This window comes from Genypterus blacodes, unplaced genomic scaffold, assembly GCF_046128005.1.
Source record: "Genypterus blacodes isolate CSIRO-AG114 ecotype Tasmania unplaced genomic scaffold, CSIRO-AGI_Gbla_v1 ptg000015l_1, whole genome shotgun sequence".
NCBI classification, from domain to species: Eukaryota; Metazoa; Chordata; class Actinopteri; order Ophidiiformes; family Ophidiidae; genus Genypterus; species Genypterus blacodes.
The window spans coordinates 1,427,681-1,447,608 of NW_027466829.1; the positions used below are offsets into that span (position 1 = coordinate 1,427,681).

Consider the following 19,928-nt stretch of genomic DNA (forward strand, 5'->3'; position numbering starts at 1 on the left):
GTCCGGTGCTGTGGTGCTGAACGCTGGAGCAACGAAGAGCGGCCAAGTGCCTGCGGAGGACTCGCTGCGTACACACACACACACACACCGCCGTGCTGCACGGATCCACGAGAGCGCGATGAGAAAGGTGAAAGTTCAGAGGAGTCTATCGGAAGGATTGTATCATGGAAAAGTATGAAAGGAATGCTTTCGACGTGTTTTTCCGGTCTTTTTTGACGATTTGCGTGCGAACCCGCTGAGCCACTTGGAGGAACGCAACTTGGTCTCCAAACATGATGTGGTTCGTTTGGTTGTGCTGCCTCCTGACATTGTTTGTTGGATGTAAAACGGAGCAGCGGCTGCCTTTCTTTCACGGACATGTTTTTGAGAACTCGCCGACGGCATCAAAAGTGAACGGACTGAACATTCCGGCGAGGCGCATCAACGCGCAAAAATGGTGCCCATTCGCCGGGATGCACTTGAGATTATACGGGAACGGCAGCGAAGATTTCCGCCCCTTCGTCCACCTAAAGAAGGGGAACATATTGCTAAAAACTTCCCGGGTTTTAGACCGAGAGGCTCGCTCCGAATACCTGCTGAGTGTGGGCTTGTGTTGCCAGACCTGCGTCTCGGGGTCCCCCGTGTTCGAGGTCGCCACGGTAAAAGTGGACGTTTTGGACACCAACGATCACGAACCCACTTTTCGCAGTGCAGACACCATCCACATAACTTTGGAGGACACCACGGCTCTACGCAGCGTGGTTTACCGTCTGGAGGCTGTTGACGCAGACAGCGGCGAGAACGCAGAGTTAACGTACATCTCCGTGCCCAGAAATGGCAGCTTCTACGTGGTTCCGAAAACAGGGGAAGTTTTGCTGGTCGACTCCATACTGGGTCTCCCCTCTAAAGTCCAATTCTGTGTGTTTGCCAGAGATCACGGTTGGCCCCCGCTCACCAGTAAAGGTGTCACGGTCACCGTCGCTCCGCAGCGGTGGGCGACGCGTCCTGCCGAATTTGGGGGGTCGAGAAGGGCGGGACGGGCGCCCCGGGCATTGCTGGACCCCGGCGCCGTCATCTCCCTGAACGTATCCGAAGACGCCGGCGTCGGCTCGGTCATTACGAGCCTGACCCCCGCCAGCAGGTTCCACTCGGCCGCCTTTGAGGTGATTTACCCGGAGTCGGGGAGCTCTCCGGTCGCCGTTGGGCGCGACAGTGGGGATGTCACCATAGCCAGGAGGTTGGATAGGGAGACGGAACCTCTCCTGGAGCTCACGGTTAGGATTCAGGATAAACGAGGTGTGTAGCGCATCCAACGTCCCCCCATCGACCCCCCTCCCTCCCACAGGGAATTATATCTACGGTGCTGAGTGTTGCCCTATTTAATGGAATGCTGCCATTACATGCATATGACGTGCACATGGAGACCCTCGGTGCCATCTGGACAGTTTATCCCAGAAGCCCCCCAAAAAGCCTGAGATTAATGTAGAGCTGTCAGTGTATAGAGGCATCATATGATCACTCCACAGGTGCACATCATTACCATTAACCCATCCACATACACACACACACACCACCACCATTGTTTTCCCCCCACATCTAACATTGCAGCATTTGGTGGAACATACGACGCGTCACTCAGGATGAGACCGAATATCCCATAATATCCAATCTCTGGCGAACTGGATGAATTATAGTCCTTGATTGATGTAGTTTGTGGCTGCGAAGTTGTTTTGCAGCACTAATCCATGCAGAGTGGCAAACACTGTGACCCTCGCTGTCATCTACTGGTATTACCCCTCTAATCCTCCTTCTATTCCCTCTATAGTCCCAGGGATTTGAAGTGCCACCGCCACAGGCAGGCAGCCCTTCCTGGTGGGAAGGTGAAGCTCTGGCTCTGGCTGACTGTGTTAAGAGTTTGTTTGTTAGTTGTTTTGGACCTTTTGAATGTGAAAATGAAAATTTAAACAACACAAAGGCAATGGGTTGAGTGTGCGATGGAGCCACCGAGTGTGTGTAGAAACCCACATTTGCAATGATTTCGGTAGCATTGCCTCACACAGCAGGCTCTACATTGTAATTGCATGCCTGTTTGGGACAAATCCTTGTGAAGGTGTTATGTGGAGGTTGCCGTTCAGAGGCAACAGAAATAGTCAGGATTCTATCAATTTTTTTTCATGGGTGAGTAAAATTAATAAACTGCCGTAGCCTGCCAGACATTCAGATGCCTTCCTCCATCTCCCCTCCCCCTCCCCCTCCTGATCAAAGGCACGGTATGTACTTCATTTAACTTTTCTACGTTGCTTTTGAGAGAGAATCTTAATTGGCTAGTGCAAGGACGGGCCTTTCTTCTCTTTGTCTCTCCTACATACCAACAAACGTGACTCTACCAAGCGAAGGCGTCGGTTTGAGAGGTTTTCCCGTGGATTTTTACCAAATGCTTGTGGGTTTTGAAACGCACCTCTGCTCCTGTCTTGGAGGCAGAGATCACATCCATTATAGGAAGAGACAGGCTGAGTGAAACACGTGTGCATCTGGTTGTTTGGTGGGATGGTTTTTTGTGTGTGCATGAACCACACGGACATACTACAACACACTGAAATCGACCCCGGCAAGCATAACAACAGTTTTAATAAGGCCCCATGGTGTTGCATTGTCTCGACTCATTTTACCCTGTGAACTCTCAATAGCACAGAGCTGTCCATGGTGCTGACGGTCACCTGCTGAATGCCAAGCAGAAAGCACCGTTAGGTAACAGTCCATTTCAAACTGTTCAAACACTTCTTGACGTCCTCTACATGGGAATCCTATAGGAAAGCCTTGGTCTGTTGTTATGATGGCACCTTGATGATGTAAATTGATTCTAAATGCATTAATAATGTTCAGTTTCCCCCTTAAGTCATCACAGCACTGCGTTCTCTGACACAGTTTGAGAAAAAAAAATCATGCATAATCTTTATAATTAGTATTTATTGCAGAGATACTTGACTGGATTTCATAAATGAATCTTAATTTTCTCCATTTGTCCAACCACAAAGGTACCACGCCTATCTGAACACATTGTAACCAACATTACTGGTGAAATGATCTTCTTCTTCCTTTCCCTCTAAATATAAGCAATTAAATGATATAGCTCTGTTATGTTATTAGCACAATTACAGCTACTTGTTTAAACAATAGCATCCTTATTGGATTTATGCCTGATTGGTTTGTTATTACCACATATCATATAGTCATATAGGTAACAGCCCAACATTTCCATTTTTCTTCCATTGATAGTATTTTCCTGTTTTTCCAAGTAAACGTCTTCATACAGCGGTCAGTGCTGATTTAACAAACGTTTGCGTGTGTGTGCGGATGTCTTCATTAAGTGTTAACGTGGGCATAAAATGTTAATCACAGTGGGGCGAGGCGGGCGGGTGGGCGGACGGGCGGGCGCGGTGTTGTGATTAGAGCTCACACAAGAGCTGTTATTTGTGCTGTTCAAATGGAGATGAAAAAGTCTGGTTTGACTAAGAAATCTCTGAATAAATTGTTCTAGCACACTATAGATAAGGAGGGAGGGGGGGTTTAACAGCAGGGCTGGATTACTCTCAGTGTGGTGTCTATCCTGACTGACACACCTAAATGAAACCATGCTGACTAAAAGCTCATCCCCCCCGGCTCCAAGTGCTTCTCTGATGTGCCACATTTGAACTCAAAAGTCTTATTTTAAAGTGTTAGGAGAAGTTAGTTTTGTATAGTGGTGGCACATAGTGTTCCAAATGTTTTAGCACCCAGGACAGAAGTACACACTTCAACCAGAGAATGCAGTTTTGCACTTATGCATAGAGTAATAAACGTCTTTTATAAACTGTTGTATCCTTTAGAATAAGCTGCCAGTAATGCGGTTCCTTCATTTGTTTGTTTGTTTGCTTCTTAATTCATTCATTTGCACATGGTTGTTTAGTGTACATACATAAAGCCAGTGTTTACATTTACAACTATTCTGGACATGTTGGTCTCAAACAAATGTATTCATCATGGTGTTAAAACAGGGCAGTGACTGGTGCATGAATAACTTATCACAGTCGGAGATAAAAGGATTTCTTCTTGTTTTGCTTCTCTTCAGTTGCAAATTCTTCGGAAATTGAGATCCTCCCACTCGCTCTCTGACTGAATTGTTCCCTACAGTTTCACTTTGCATGCCTGTTGAACCTGTTCTTGCTCATAAAACCATTTCCGCTTTAGAGTCGTCGCAGTGTTTCACTTATATTTCCCCTTCTTAAACTTTGTCCCACACTTTAACGAAACTGACAAAACTATGAAACGGCACATTTGACTTCATCTTTCTACATCAAACCAGCCGTATAAGAAAATGGAGGGTGGGGGTAATGGGAGCGGGCCGTGACATACACTTTCCTGAAAGCAGTTAGGCGGTGATGTTTTTCCGGTGAGGGAGCGAGGGACTTCCAGAGTTTGTTGGTGTAAAGGATTTTCTTGGCCCACAGAGGATGTAAGTTTAGATTTGTATCGTTTGGGGTTCTTCACTTTAGGATGTCCCTCCTGAAGAATCCTTTTCTTTGCACCTGAGTGGAAATCTCTTAATGGTATTTGACTGGCGAGGGGGGGATGGGGGGAAGTATTGAGCAAGTGGTGCGCTCTCTTGTGAATTGGAATGGGGGGAATATTGAAGATGTGCGTTTCTGCCTCTCATTTGAGTATCTGTGGGCTGGATGACATTCAGCTTGTGTTAATCACCTCAACCCAGCTTGTTTTTCTTTCACTCTCTCTTCTCTCTCGATCTGTCTCATCCTGTCTCTGTCTCACATAGTCGATGTCTCACCTCACGCTATCTTTAATCCCATTTCCATTCCCCCTACTACCCCACCGCCCCCCCCCCCACCCTTTCTACTGTATATTTGCATATTTGCCTCATGATGTGAAATGAATTGAGAAGAGATCTCATTTTTATTTGTAATTTGTGACTGTGGGGCTGTTTGTTTTAAATGGAAAACAATTTCACCAGAAGCTCGTTCCATTTATTCAATTTAGCAACAAACAAAAAAAAAAGTGCCTGTGGTGATTACGCTCCATGCTTTCCGTGTTCCAGCACATGTTCGCTGCACATACAAACATGTTGTATGTAAAAAGCCTAATTCCATACATTTGTGTGCGATGTAAATGTTTATCCCGCTGCTTTCAGCCTCCAGGATCCCCTGGCAGATCAGGTTGGTTAGATTTGTTGCTTCTGATGCTGTAACATGCCTACAGCCTTTTGATTTGGGCTCTGTGGTCTCTCTTGATATCAAATGGGTTTGTCTGAAGAACACACACCCCTGCAGCCATTTCCTCTCAACTCCTAGCATGTATTCGATGCCCTGTAGGAGGGAACGGGGGGGTGCATGTTGGCACGAGAGTCTTTAAGATGGGATTAGAGCAGGAGCAAGGAGTGAAAGGAGGATAACCCCCCCCTGAACATGTGGAAGAGATATTTTAAAAGGATACAACCTACTGCTGCTCGGGGCACGGAGAGGTCAAGAAGTGGCTGTAGTGCTGATGGTGTGGTCACAGAGCATGGCTTTAAAATCAGGGGTGCCTGGTGAACCAAAGGAGAGAAGGCAAAGAAGACGATGAGGGTGGGAGGCATGGAGGGAGAAGCAAATTAGTATGATGAAAGGAAATGATGCAAGTCTGCGTGTGTGTGTTTTGCATGTGTATACGCTGTAAGCAATGTGTACGCAGAAGATAGATAGATAGAAGTAAAAGGCTGACGGATCAGAGGCAGGGAGAGTTGTATCCTGCTGATGAGAGGCCAGCTTTGGGGGATACATAGTTGTCTGAGGTTGAGGGGGCACAGGTGAGAATGGCAGGGGTGCAGGAGGGGAATGAGCTGCGCTTGTAAGCAGGGAGCAGATGGCTACACGGGAACAGAGCGTGGGAAAGATACGGCTCTGCAGAGCGGCGAGAAAAGGGCAGGAGGTGCTCGTATGTGTTTGAGAATTGTTGGGGCGAAAATGGAGAGGAAAATGAGAAGAAAAGTATGACCTGCCCTTTGGAACGGATGCAGGACGAGAACAAAAGACGGAGACAGCCAGAATAGATTGTGCAAAATCTAGCAGAAATAAATTAGAGAGCAGTGTGTGTGTGTGTGTGTGTGTGTGTGCTGGAGTGCTGAGGTCACAGCAGGATACGGTGTTCCTTCACTGCCGAAATAGGAAATGATGGAGCTCGCGATGTAGAATGAAGGAGTGTGTGCACGTGTCTGTCTTTCTGTGATACAATTACTGTAGGAATCATCAATCACAACATTTGGGCCCTTAAACACACTTATGCGAGTTTGTGGAGTGTGTATGTGGGGTGTTAAAGCAGGGGGGGGGGGGGGGATGTGCGTTCAGATCGTCCCGGGTACATGGACTTTTTTATCAGGCCAAGGGTCTGCATTATTGATGTCCATTACCGCAGACAATGTCAACTCCAGACATCGGTAGTGAGGAAGGTGCTGTCAAGTAAATGTCTCGCTGACCTCCACGGGCGTAAAGTCCCACAATGCTTCACTGCAATCTGCTGTCTACCGGCGTGATAAACGAGCATTACTCGCTCGTCGTGACACGGAACCCATCACCAACCGAGAGCGATTTTGTGTTTATTAAATCGGACCGCTGACAACCACCGTAGCTGGAGAGAAATGTCTCTGGTTGAGGGTTCTGCTGATGCCAATTAATTTGCCGCTGTTATGTCCCGCCGATTGCATACATTTCCGAATGATTTGCAATTAACACGACAGCGGCGAGTCTTTCCCTGTCTGAACAGCTATCTACTTTCTGTACCTGCCAACTTCTGCATCCATCTTAACTTTTAGTTTTTGCTTCACCTTTTGCATGCTGGATAGCCTCTGTGTGGCATTTCCCAAGAGAGGCGGATTGATTTTTGTGTGCTATTGATTAACCAGAAGCTGTTTTGCTCCCAGTCACAAAACATCACTTTAAACAACAATATATATGTCGCTGAATGGGCTGTGACAGATTGCGGCTGATAGTTTACCCACACACAGAGAGGTAGTTGTGTGATTGAGCAGAAGCGCCGATAGAACCGTCCCGAAGCGCTCTAATGAATCAGCCTCTCAGACGGGGCTCGCCTATAGGCTAGACTAAGCGAGGGAAAATTGGGAGCTTGCACCGGGATACGCCACAGGGAATTCAATGCTTTGTGTTATTTATCCATTCGGTCTTGAATTTCTCTACCTTTTCGTACCCAAAGGTCCAATTAACTAAGAATAACAATGGCTACAGCTCCGGTCCAGGCCCAAGGAAGGCACTGATGGGACGCAGAACGTCTGAGCGGCTCTGTTGACTGAACCGTGGACAAGCAGGAGAAATGATCACATGGTTGGCCAAGTCGCCCTCGTGAGATGTTTTGACATGGCGTACACTTTGCTTCAACGCGGGGAGGAAATGGCGGAAATTGCAAGACACAGTGAGAGTGTGGCTTTTGTTGTAAAGATTAAAATGTCTGCCACGGAAAAAGGTAGTAAATTGGAACTCAAAGCCTTTAAAAAAAGAAACTTGTTACCCTTGAATAAAGCGACTACGAAGGCAAAGCTTAATGAAATATGTTTCAGGATGATGTCCATCTCATGGTTCAGTTATTTAATCAATTCATGGAGACAGACAGACTACGACCTCATCATGGCTGGAGGATGGCTGATTACAGTAGCAGGTGTCTTTGATGCTGGGGAGATGAAGTGCCTCTCAGGGCTGATGATAATCTACTGGAGATTGCAGGCTCCATAAGGCTGTCATATGGATGATTATATAGATATATAATATGCAAACAGAGGGCATCATCACTGTTTGCGGTTACAAAACACGACGTGCAAAAGGATGATTTTGATCCTCCCTCTTTCATGATCTGTCTCAGAGTGCTTATTGTGGTGCTGTTTTATGTTCCCCCCCGTCTGTGTTTGGACATTTCTTTTATGTCTGTTCGAAACAGGGCTATTACGTGCGCCCGCATGTGTGGACCGTGTGAGTTCTCGGTATAATCAACAGAACGCGCATGGCTTTCTTCCCGTCTTTCCTTCTATCTGCTTCGGCTTAATTCCGTGCCCTAATCTGACCATATGGCCTCTATGCTCTCGTAATGGCGCGGAGAAGGATGGGAAGGCAATGCTGTCATTAGTTGAGCCAATCTTGCCGTGGAAACACCCCAAAAAAAGCAGCAGACGTTAAGCATCAAGACCTGAAATTGAGAGCACAGAGTTCACAACAATCTTCCTCCAAACATAAACAGAAAAGTGAGAAGTTGTTTTCTTAATGCGAGATGTTTGCCTGGACTGAATTGAAAATCACTGTTTAGTATGTAACTTCTCAGTTATCGATTCATAATTAAGTCTGCCCTTTCTGTCCAGACACAGCAGACGCTATCTAATCGACTAATTTCAATAATTAACTGCATGAATGTCGGTTAATTATCATCAGATGATTATCTGCTAGGGAGAAATGACTTCTCCCATGAATGTGTTCAAAGATCTAAATAAGTCACTGTCACTCAACAGGTCTTAGTATTTCATTCAATATATAATATGATATTTGCACTGATTGCACCATATATTATAGCTTATAGATCCCTGAGGTGATATCTGAAATTGATCGCTTCAGTTTTATGTCATAGTTTTCTATGATTAAAGTTGCTCTGACACCAGATCTTGGTGCCTAACGCAGGATGACTGATGACTTCTCTTTGACACCCAGTGGGTGATAAACCTTGATCTTGTTTAATCTTGCTGCCTTGTTGCTAATGAGAGGAGATGATGATCCATACTGGACAGACAGTTCTCTGGATTAGATGAGGACTTTATCCTCATCCTCGCTTCCTCTTCCTCCATTTCCAGTAAGCCAGTCACAATCACGCACTCTTACAGTATAATGGATGTGACGAGTGTCGCATGTATCCTATAGTGTGTGTATATGCGTGTGTGTGTGTATGTGGGGGGGTCCTTACACAATACAAACAGAGACGCAGAATTACATTGTGTGTTTTGTTAGTGTGCATTCATGTGAACAGTCAGCATTCACATTGAAGGAAGCAAAGTCAGAGCTCCAATGCGATGCACGTTCATCCTCTAGCCGCACTAATACCCTGCATCTCCATGGGAATATACCTACACAACAACACTCAATGCATTTTTGCCCCTTTCGTTCGGACTGTTTCCATAATAACAGTCCGAACGATGAAAGGATCTTCCCCGAATTCCTCCCTCTGTGGTATGCAAAGCAAACAGACCCAGGTTCTGCTTCCACTGATAGATTAGGGCTGTCTCACCCATACACTGTGGCCTGTTTTTCCATTAAACCTGTGTGGCTCCCTTTGTTGCCCCTTGCTCGGCCTCTGGTCCTCCTTTGTGTCTGCGGGTCGGGGCATGCGTGTGCGCGCGCGGTGGCAGTGTATGTTTGTGCGGGTCTTTGCCTGTCTATGTGTTCCTATGGTAGGATATTGAAAGGGCTCTCAGGACAACCCCCCATCAATCACCAACTCTGAAGGAAATGGCGAGAGGGACAGGAAATGGAAAGAGAGATGGAGGTTGCCACGAGAAGCATTTGGAGAAGGGGGAGACAGGGAAAGAGGACGAGTGAATGAATGGATGGAGCCGTCTGGGCCGGCTCTGATTGAGCTGGGTAGTGTAGTTTATATCCTTTAAGAGATAAGGTGAGGAGGGAACGCTCAGCAGCTTCCTCCCCCTGTAGCTTCAGCTGAGTGTGATAATAAGAAAGCATGAATGGGGCAAATTGAATTAATGCCGCAGCACACCATAAATGCCCCAACTATAATGCATTTTAAAATCCTATAATGAGCAGAGAGCTAAAATAATTTCACACTCCAGTGAAGAAGACTCTAACAGATTTGGGGCCTGGCTGAAACGGCCTGGGCTTTTGTCATTTAATGTGCCTCTAGGTGCTATGTCAGAATGATACTCAGTCTTTCTTCATGGGGGTACAGCAGCGCGAGGTGAACTTTGGCGAATAAAGCATTCAAATTCCTGAAACACACACACACACACACACACGCACACACAGCGGTGTCAGAGTCTGGAGCGGCTGCAAGCCTGTGGAGGTCTCGCTTGGTTCAGTTTTAGAGTTTGGAGGTAGAAAGAGAGTTGCAAAGAGGGCACATCTGCCACTGAGGTGCTCCCTCATTACTCTCCATTAACAGCCCGTTCAGCGAGGGGGACAACAGGACCTGGACCTTGTCCCACTTCTGTCCACACACACAAAAGACCAGATGTGTACTTTAAACATGCACAGAATTGAAGCATGCACTTTTATTTTTCACGGTTTCCACAACTCAAATGCACTCATCCTTACAACGAAATTACCCCTCTGCTAAATCTAAAAAAACACAGCTATCTGACACACACTAACACTAACGGGCAGGCGCTGATAGAGACTAATGGCTAAATGAAAGCCTCTGATATGGGATAGAGTGAAAGGCAGCAATAAGACTAATAATCTCTTCCCTTCTCCTCACTTCTCATTCCTTGAGGATTTCTCTCAGAGTTTGCGCTGCCCACTCAAACCCAGACATCCGCGTGAGCCGAAGGGTGAATAGGAGCGTCTCTTTCGTCTCCTACAGACACGCATACAGTAAACACACACAGCTACACAGTTGCACACAAACAATTCACTCTTGAGACACAAGTACGCCATACTGATGTCATATGAAAAAGTGCAAATGCACATAGACACGCATTAGCTCTCAGAACACAAACAAAAGAAAACTGGTTCATCAGACTCTTTTGTTCCAACGTGTAGAGGTTGCGTTGCAGCTGTGTATTCTTCCCACCTTTCTTGATGGCCGGGCTCTGTGGTGAAATGTGTGCAAGGGCATATGCACGTGTCCTCTTTGCAGGTTCATATCAGGTGTGGGTGGGAGAGTGGGCGGGTGCATCGTGTATGCATGAGTGTATATTATTCCTACAGTGTCTGCTTGGCAGCTAGTGTACCCTCCCCACCTCCCCAACACATATTTGAGAAAGTACTTTCAACAACCTGGTCTAATTACGCTCGTGGCAGTTGTAAAGGTACAGTACTTGACTACTAATGCAGCACTTACACCGGCTACACTGTGATTCTTCTCCAAACATTCAGCTGCGTGTAAGTGTGAAGTTGTTAGGCCCTCATACCAATTTTAACCGTCTTACGGCGGCTTCCAATCGATTCTTTGGCTTCATGGTCTAATTCTCTCAGGCCTAATGATTTGTCTACAGCCTTTGTTAGGGAGCTTTTACTGCCAAATCTACCGAAATCTTCAGACATCCATACAAGAACGCTCCTGCCCCGTCTTGCATGAGAAAACACCAAAAGAAATCAACCGTTTTCAAACAGGCATTTGAATCTGCGTCCATTTACTTTTGGGGATACGCACCGCAACACTGTATTTTCTTTGTAAGACGCAACTAGAAACCTAATTATCCCGCACTCAACAGCTGACCTGCTTCTTCTCCCATTATGCTTTGGGTTTATTGGGAGTAGTGGGTGAATTTTAAAACCTATTGAGCGTATTTATCTGTTTCCTGTGTGTTCAACGTTGTGCTGACAATACTAGTGTTGTTTTGGCTCCTGGTGCTTCCGACTTGAAGAAAGGATAGACACATTGTTAAAACCAGTCCGACCTTTATTTTCATACTTTTCATAATATTTAAACCAACAGAACTGACATTTTACATTTGGCTCGCAATGACATGTGTAGAGATGCAAATGAAGCACCAAGATTGGATCCAAGCTTGAGAAAAGCCAGGATGCAGAGGAGAAGTTGGCCTGGTTCAGCCGTTGCTCTATTAGTAGGCTTTCATGCAAGTCAAGAGTTCATGTTATGTTACTGTAATTATTTATGTGAAGATTTGGTAGAAGCTAAATAATCTATGATGGGGATAGAAAGACATTGTATACCTTAACATACCAAGTAAACTAGCTCATGGTGTGTTCACAACATCTCTATAAGCTAAGCGTTAAATAAGCAAAACCCACAAAGAATTCCAGAATAAAATGTGTGCGTTTGTTTAGTCTCAAACATTCCTGCAGGCAGTGCGATTATTCTGGAGCCATAGATCAATTAAATAAACATGAGAAGCCGCATCATCATCTGGTTCACATGCCAATGATAAATGTTAATGATTCCTGTAAAAGCAAGTGGTTGCCGATGTTTAAAGGTTATTACTTGCTGACACCAGCTGTATGTTGCATCTGCTTCCACAGCAGCGACGGCAATATAGATGAAAAATAACGTGCGGCACATGCTGGAAATGTTAATGCGCTGTAATTACAGCTTATCTTACATACGTGAAGTTTACAAATTGTATAAATGTAAAACAGACGCGCACACACTCGCATGGCGTCTGCCTAGTCATACATCCTTATTTTGCTGATTGCCTTCTTTGACGCTGACTCTCTCCGTTGTTGTCATCATCATCACTGTCAGTAAATACAGTAAACACTGAATAAGTAAAGGGCAGGCCACAATGACTGTTTCAAGGTGAATGAGCAACAAAACAGTTCTCTCTCTGTGTGTAGTCCTAGCACCATGCGTAGCAGCTAGCCATGCTAACTAGCTAGTGCTGGATGATACCTCCGCCGGCCTTAGCTACTCATCTGCTACTTCTATATTTGAGCTGTACTGTTCCTCAACGCCCTCTTATATATTTTGTAAGGATTTTCTTATAGGCTGTCAGTGCTTCACCACTTATTTCTGCTTTTTGTATTTAGTTTGTACTCAATTGTACACAACATGGCGGAGTGACTTGCAATTTTAACCAAAGCTAATGTCCAGTTTAGGTTATGCCACCTTGTCCACAAAATAGGGGCGCGTACTCAAAACAGTAATTTTTCGTACTCAAGTACCAATAAGCATTCAAATACTGGAACATAAGTGTTATGCTGAAATAGATAATACATTTGAGAAGTAGGTCTCTGACAACAGCGTCCTCATGTCACTCTTGAAACTACCAACAAGATGAGTGTTTTCATGCTCTCGAGCAGCGGAAAGATGCTTCTGCCACCATCTGGTTTACTTTGTTTGGCAGACAGCTCATTTAAGCACACATGGAACAAACTAAAAGAAGCTTCCAGATGCCCTTGCTGGTGTTAGCAAACAGCAGGTCGGGCACACACACACACACACACACACCAGCACGACGCACTCAAGTCCAGAAAAGGGAACAATTCATTCTTTAAAAATAGTTATTGATGTAATTGCAATTTTTGGCTCTTTTAAAACAGATTGCACCTTCTGACATTCTAGTCTTATGAATATATATAACATATAGCTGCACAGATGGACAAACCAGCTGCTTAAGACCATCAGCATCATTTGCTTTGTGGCTTAGGTGGCAAATTAGCAATATCTTCTCTCAGGGCGTGTTAGGTTTCCTTAAGGCTAATTATTCTATCACTGCAGCGAAGTAAATGATGCAGCAGTTATGATCCTATGTAGCACGTAATTTATTTAATGTCTATTATAGCCGCAGCACTGTCAATAGTGCCTTTGAGGTCTTCGACTGATACGGTCCACTGCCTCTCCAGCCACTCTGTGACACGCTTCTGTTGTGGCCTTTCGGTCTTTCTTGTTGTGCAAATTATGAGTCATTGTGGCTGGAGATTTAACAGCGCCACGGTGCAAAATAAGCATCACCTTAATGTTCTGAAAGAAAATGGTTCAACTAATTAAACTACAAGGCAAACACAATTCTGGCATGCAGACCAAGATAAGTGGTTTCCAAAAGGGGAAAATGGATGCAAGTCCTTCCAGATTTGGACATATTTTTTAAAACACATCTAGTGAAATACTATGCAATGATTTTTCAACACACATTTCATATATACAGGAAATGAAGCATTGTCATGATTGTTATGATGTTTATACCTCAACTATTCCCTTATGATGTTCCCTGCCATATTCCTGTTGGTTGGTTTGCAGACATGATTCGTAGCAGCAGTCACACTGAGAAGTCGGTCTTAAATTTTATCACAATGTTATTGCCGGCTGTGTTTGGTTGCATGGGCACTAAACTCTCTGTCTCTGGACCATCGTTGATTTCTTTACACTTCCTTTCACCGTGAGAGCGTCACAATCCTTACTTGTCATATGGGACTGCCCAAAATTGCACTTGTTTTGAGGAGCTTTTACGTTTACAGCAGGACACGTTGATGTCACTGCAGCAAAATGGCAACATCAAGATCCTCCTGTGGATCAATCACCTTTTCCTCAACAGTTCCCTCATGACCACTATTTCTGGTTTAGCTTCCCTCAGTTATTCCAGATCAGCCCAGATGGTAGAGTTTGAGTCTCGACATTCGGTTGGCTTCCGAGTCCTGAAACTGTACAACAAACACAAAGCTGCTGTCTCGCTCATTGTCAAACCTGCTCCCTTATCTCTTCCTAGCAGATAATTTTGATAGGATTTTCATCTGTTGAGAAGCTAAGGAATGACACGTAAGGGTTGCTCCGAACAGAAGAGAGAGCTGCAACGCCTGAATGCTCACTGTGCCGCCGCCGTGATAAGTTAAAGAGGGAGTCGGTTCCCCCCACATGTGGTTTGTACACACACAATTGGGGAAAGAGGCTTATAATAAATCCCTGGAGGGTGGGTGTGGGGAAAGTGGAACCACAAGAGTGTATAACCAGGAGCAACACAAACGGTAATGTTGGTAAAGGTTGTTCAGAAAGGAGAAAAATGAGCACCTCTCTGTACTGCACGTCCTTAGCTGGTTAACAACAATAGTTACAGCAACAGCAAACTCCTGATGTCCTAACCCTTCATCTGAAAAATGCTTTTTCAGATCAAACTTCCACATTTATCCACGTTTGGTGGTAATGTTGACAGCCTCGTTGGGTGTGTGGGTCCCTGCCAAATACTGTTACAGATTCTGAAGCTGAACAAGAAGAAAACATCCTCACTCTTAAACAGGTTGGTCCAGTGATCTCACGTAATGTTCCATACCGTAATCATTTGGGGAAACGCATTGACGAAATCCATATGCTGACAGGACATTCTGACTTTGGTAAGATTAGCTATATAAAGCTTAATTTATGCTTTGGTTGCAAGGCACATTTACTGCTGCGGTGGAGTTTTGTAGGAAATGTGTTGGGAGGGAAATAAACATGAAACTATTAATATTTGTATAACATTTTGAACCCTGTGTAGAAGAAATGTGTTTTATTTACAAATGGCTACATCTGGCAAACATTGGTGCTGGTTTTACAAATACTTCATAATAAGTGTAGACCTTAAGGACACACACTTTGTATTTTATTGGGGAACAAAAGCACATTGTTTAAAAGAAAACTCCACAGGCAATCCAAGCAAGTGTTAAATAAATATTGTATAAGTGAAGAATTGTAAATATTGTATTGCTACAAATGCTTACAGGGCAGAAGAGCTTAAGTATCTGATTAATAATTTTTAATTAGTTTGGGAGGATTAATATCTTATAATATAGATAATATAAGACCATTCTGCCTCTAAGGAATTTTATACTGGGGTGCTGAGTTACCTTGACTACATCAAATCACATCCAAACAACATTTTTAGTCTCAAGTTTACCTTTTTTCTACTGGAAAAGTCAAAAAGCTCAAGGGAGATTAAAAACACTCCATTAATCCAAATCTTTGCCTGGATTTCTGCCACTGCTTCAAATCCCATCAGTTGCAGTATATTCGACACTGGACCAGTAACTCAAACCCCGCGTGGCTAGACATGGAACAAACCGTGCAACAATCTCCCTAACAAAAAGACTTTCCATTCAGAGACAGAACTATAAAACCCACAGCTGCTTCAGGTTTAACACTATAAACACCACTCTGTCCGCCCGCTGGAAAGCAAATCACATTCTGCATTTCGATCTAGTTCCCCATCTGGCACACAACCATATGTACTTTCCAGCATTGAAAAAGAGAGGAGGAGTTAGTCTCAGTCCTCTCTCATCACCTGTCAACCTTCCACCGAAAACGATAGGTGTCTTTTTCAATAGTATATAGTGTAATATATAATATATATACATGTAAGACTGTTTCATAGTTAATGTTACCATTTGGCAAACATCTCTCACTGAGGATTTTGCAATAGCTATATAGAAAAGCTTATAATGTTGAGTTTACCACAAGATCTTGCTGTATCTTCCAGGGTCATATTGATTATTTAGGGTTAAAGTTGAGCATCAATTATGTCCCCCTTTGTTCGTGAAGGACGAGGGGAGAGGTAGAGAGATTTCTTTTGTCTAGGGTAGACTAAGAAGAGTTGGCTCACGTTGAAGAACATCAGGCTGTAAATCTTTCTGCAATAATTCCAGCATTTTGACATTGACAGCCAAGAGTCAACATTTGAATTCTTCCCACAACCAACAAACTCTGCTTAAAGCCCCTGACTTGCAAATAACATATGTCTGTGTTTAAAGTAAAGTATGTGACGGTTTCATATCACAAACATGAACACAGGAGCCATGGAACTATGATAATGCTGGTGATGATGAGGTGGGAAAGAAGTATTTTCCTGAGAACTGTCAGGTGTTGAATTTTAATCATAAAGGTGCAAAATGAGTGTTGTCTCACTTGTCAAAAAATATTCAATATATACAGTATATGGGTTTAGAAGTTTTCCTGAGCAATTAATTTGCTTCTGTAATTACTTTCTGAAATTTCTGCCTGTCAGGAACACACTTTTATCCTCGACTCCAAACTCTATTTATCTGTTTCTCCTTTGCCAGCTATCACTCCGTAACAATGTGTTTATATTGTGTTTCCTGCATAATAATCATAGCCAAGATAGAATCTGAGTAGAAAGGTTTTTACAAAGACGTTGTATCCATCACAAAAATCATCTTACGTTACGTTCTGCATATAGTATCAACTCTTTACAGTCATCTTTACTCACTGTAGCACCTGAACAGATTCAGTGAGCATCAAATAAATAAATATATGGACGTTTCACTGAGCACTAACTCAAAGTGTGACATTTATTTTTAAGACAAAACTGTGCCTCAAACAGCCCCAGCTCAGATCGTGACACTGATAGATGAGGGACGGAGGCTGAGCAGGAAGAGAAATATTTCAAACGGTCGACTTCTCGTATTTCCATGAAAAGAAACACCACATTGCAATATTAATAGATGATAATCAATCCTTACGTTCCAAAATCAAAGCAGTTGCTCTTTAAACGCGTTCGCTCTGATGAATTTGTGGCCACACACCCACCAAATAAAACGCTAGCGTTGAGAGGTTTCCTCACACCACAGATTAGGTCCAATAATAAATCCCGATAAGATATTCAGTGCCAACATTCGTGAGATCTTGTGTGCTGTGTGTGGATTGTAACGTCTGAATGATAGAATACAGTAAGACAATTTCCACACATACGGAAAGATAATGTTGAGAAAACAAAACGAGCAAAACAGAAAAAGGTATCTGGCGTCGCAGTTAAACGCTTTTGTGGGCCCATCCACCACTCTGACCCCCTAACGGTATCGCACTCGCCTCACTGTACCGTACAGAGATGTATTATTAGAACTGGGTGCAGCGTTGACAGGATCGCACTTCCATTCATTTCTGTGAAAGTTGCTAACGCAGTGCAGACAACACAGGTTTTTTTTTTTTTTTTTAAACTTCTGCATTTTTACATTAGAGAGAGGAGAGCGGCAGCTGGCAACATAAAACACTAAAAATAAAATGCTGGAAATATTGAAATAGACGGCAGTGGTCTTGAATAATCTCAATAATAGCCGGGGAGAAGGAACAAAACAAAAACTCAAAGAGGCTGTCATGGTAAATATAGCCTTTTCATAGCATTAATGCCATCAGTTCAATACATTGGACATGCATCACTGATGAAAGTATGTTTTGGTACCAAGCAAGACATTACCCGAATGAAGCAAATTTGTTGGTCCTCCTCGTTGGTTTCATCACTGACGCTCATGTAATGGATGTACTTTTGCTTCTGTTCCTTTACATTTCACTTGTATTCACTTAGCGTGTTGCTTGTACACAGTATGAGCCAGAACTGACATGGCAGAATCTCATTCAGTGGCTTGCGGTTTTTCCTGCTTGAGTGATCTGAACACAAACAGCAGAGTGAGTGTCGACCTCCAACAGCTGCTTCTACCACCACAGTGCATGACTAAACCTCTCTGCTCTGCTCCTCTGTGAGTTTACTGTACATGCAGAACCGTGGCTAGACGACCCTGAGTCAAGTCTGTGCACACCAGTTGTTCCCCATTTGTGGGGCCGATGTGGTACAAACCAACACTCTTGCACAGAGGACGAAAGCTACTATGGTAAAAAAAGAAGAAGTCAACAGTCAGTAGACAATCATCGACTTATGTATGTGTGTGGTTTCTTCCTCAGCCAATAATAAACAAGTTCCCTTTAAAAACTTTGACAGCTAAACATTTTCACTAATTAGCCGCAGAGGTTTTGACCTACATATCACTGCAGAACAGATTGTGTTGTGGCGAGTAAGTATCTGAACGATGTGAGCGCGTTGCAGGGGTGGAAAGACTTTCAAGTGACCCGAGCCTTCTGGGTACAAGCAATTGCCAAGACGGGAGTGAGCGGGGAAACTCTACATCACCTTCCGCATTTACTGTTTACAGCATTCGTCATTTCAATTGCATCCCACTATATAAGCTGTGCCACAATCCCTTTTGTATAATTGCACTTTCATGGTTGCAAATAGAGGCTGAAGAAAAAGTAATGGACTGATTGCTTTATTAGACCACTTGCGTGTCCATTTATTGCATAGCTGCATATGGGGAATGGAACGCTTGCAGAACTTGAAGATATATTCTCCACCGGTTAAAGTTATTCCTGCACGAACATGTATCCGTGTGTGCTTCTATATGGTGTGTGTGTGTTTGCCGCTGTCGGTGTGTAGTGCTGGGATCCCTGTTAATAGATTTATGTCCCCGGTGCTCAGTGTGTTGATCTCCTGCTGACAGTTTCACACTTTGCTTTAAGCGTAGAGAGACGTGAGTGGAGTGGGGGGATGGTTTGGAATAGAGCCTCCTTAACACTGCAAACATTTGGTTAATGTACCTTATTACTCCCCCATTGAGCTGATTTTCACTTTCCATTCACTGCCTGCGAGAAAAGCACCCCTGGAATTCTACGTCTCACATGTGCTATTGATATTTATGCTTGCAAATGCAATTTATCTAATTCCGCCTTGAAATGTTTGTATCCTAATGTCCTTCCTCATTGGATTTAGGAGTAACGAGGGATCGACATAAAAACCCTTCGATATTAATTATATGTTCAACCCCGTTTTTCTCCTCTGGTGAGATGTGCTCTGCTGCTGTATGTTATCTTAGCACACGCAAATGCTCCTAAAACCCGCTGCTGTGCAGCGCGGTTTGTGTTTCCCCTTGTGTTCTACTCTGCATAATGTTAATTTACATTGTCTGCTAAGCATCACACAATACTCCCACCCTATCCCCATCCATCCCCATCCATCCCCATCCATCCCCCCCTCCCTCTCTCTCTCCCCCCCTCTCTCTATCTGTGTGTAGATATTTGTGTTTCTCTATGTGCGCTCCCTTTTTCCCTCTTATCCCCTTCCCACACACATTTGGTGTCCTTGTACTGTGGACAGTGTGTATGTGTGTGTGTGTGTGTGTGTGTGTGTGTGGAAGCACTTGAGACAACTACCCCCCCCCCTCCCCATACCAGCAAGCCACTTAGCAGCTTTATATAGCAACTACCCAAGGAGAGGATTAACAGCAGGAAACATCAACAGAACAGCTCACACAGATATGGAACACACACTCATGCATAGCACACACGCACTAATACAAGCACTCATTGTACGCACTGAACCACAGCCAGCCACACACAGCGCACTCCTCTCATCCTTTTTATGATACATTATTATATTAGTCATCTGGCAGATGCTCTTATCCTTAAGGGATTGTGGAGTATAGACCAGCTTT

The 19,928-nt window shown here is 44.1% G+C and overlaps 1 protein-coding gene across 1 annotated transcript in view; it reads left to right on the forward strand.

Annotated features, from left to right (window-relative positions):
- The first annotated feature begins 272 nt into the window (after window positions 1-272).
- Window positions 273-19,928, forward strand: part of LOC142989952 (neural-cadherin-like) — a 73,988-nt gene continuing 54,332 nt past the window's right edge. Inside the window, exon 1 of the mRNA XM_076139673.1 lies at window positions 273-1,275. Coding sequence (XP_075995788.1) covers window positions 273-1,275 — 1,003 coding nt within the window. The remainder of the gene's footprint in view (window positions 1,276-19,928) is intronic.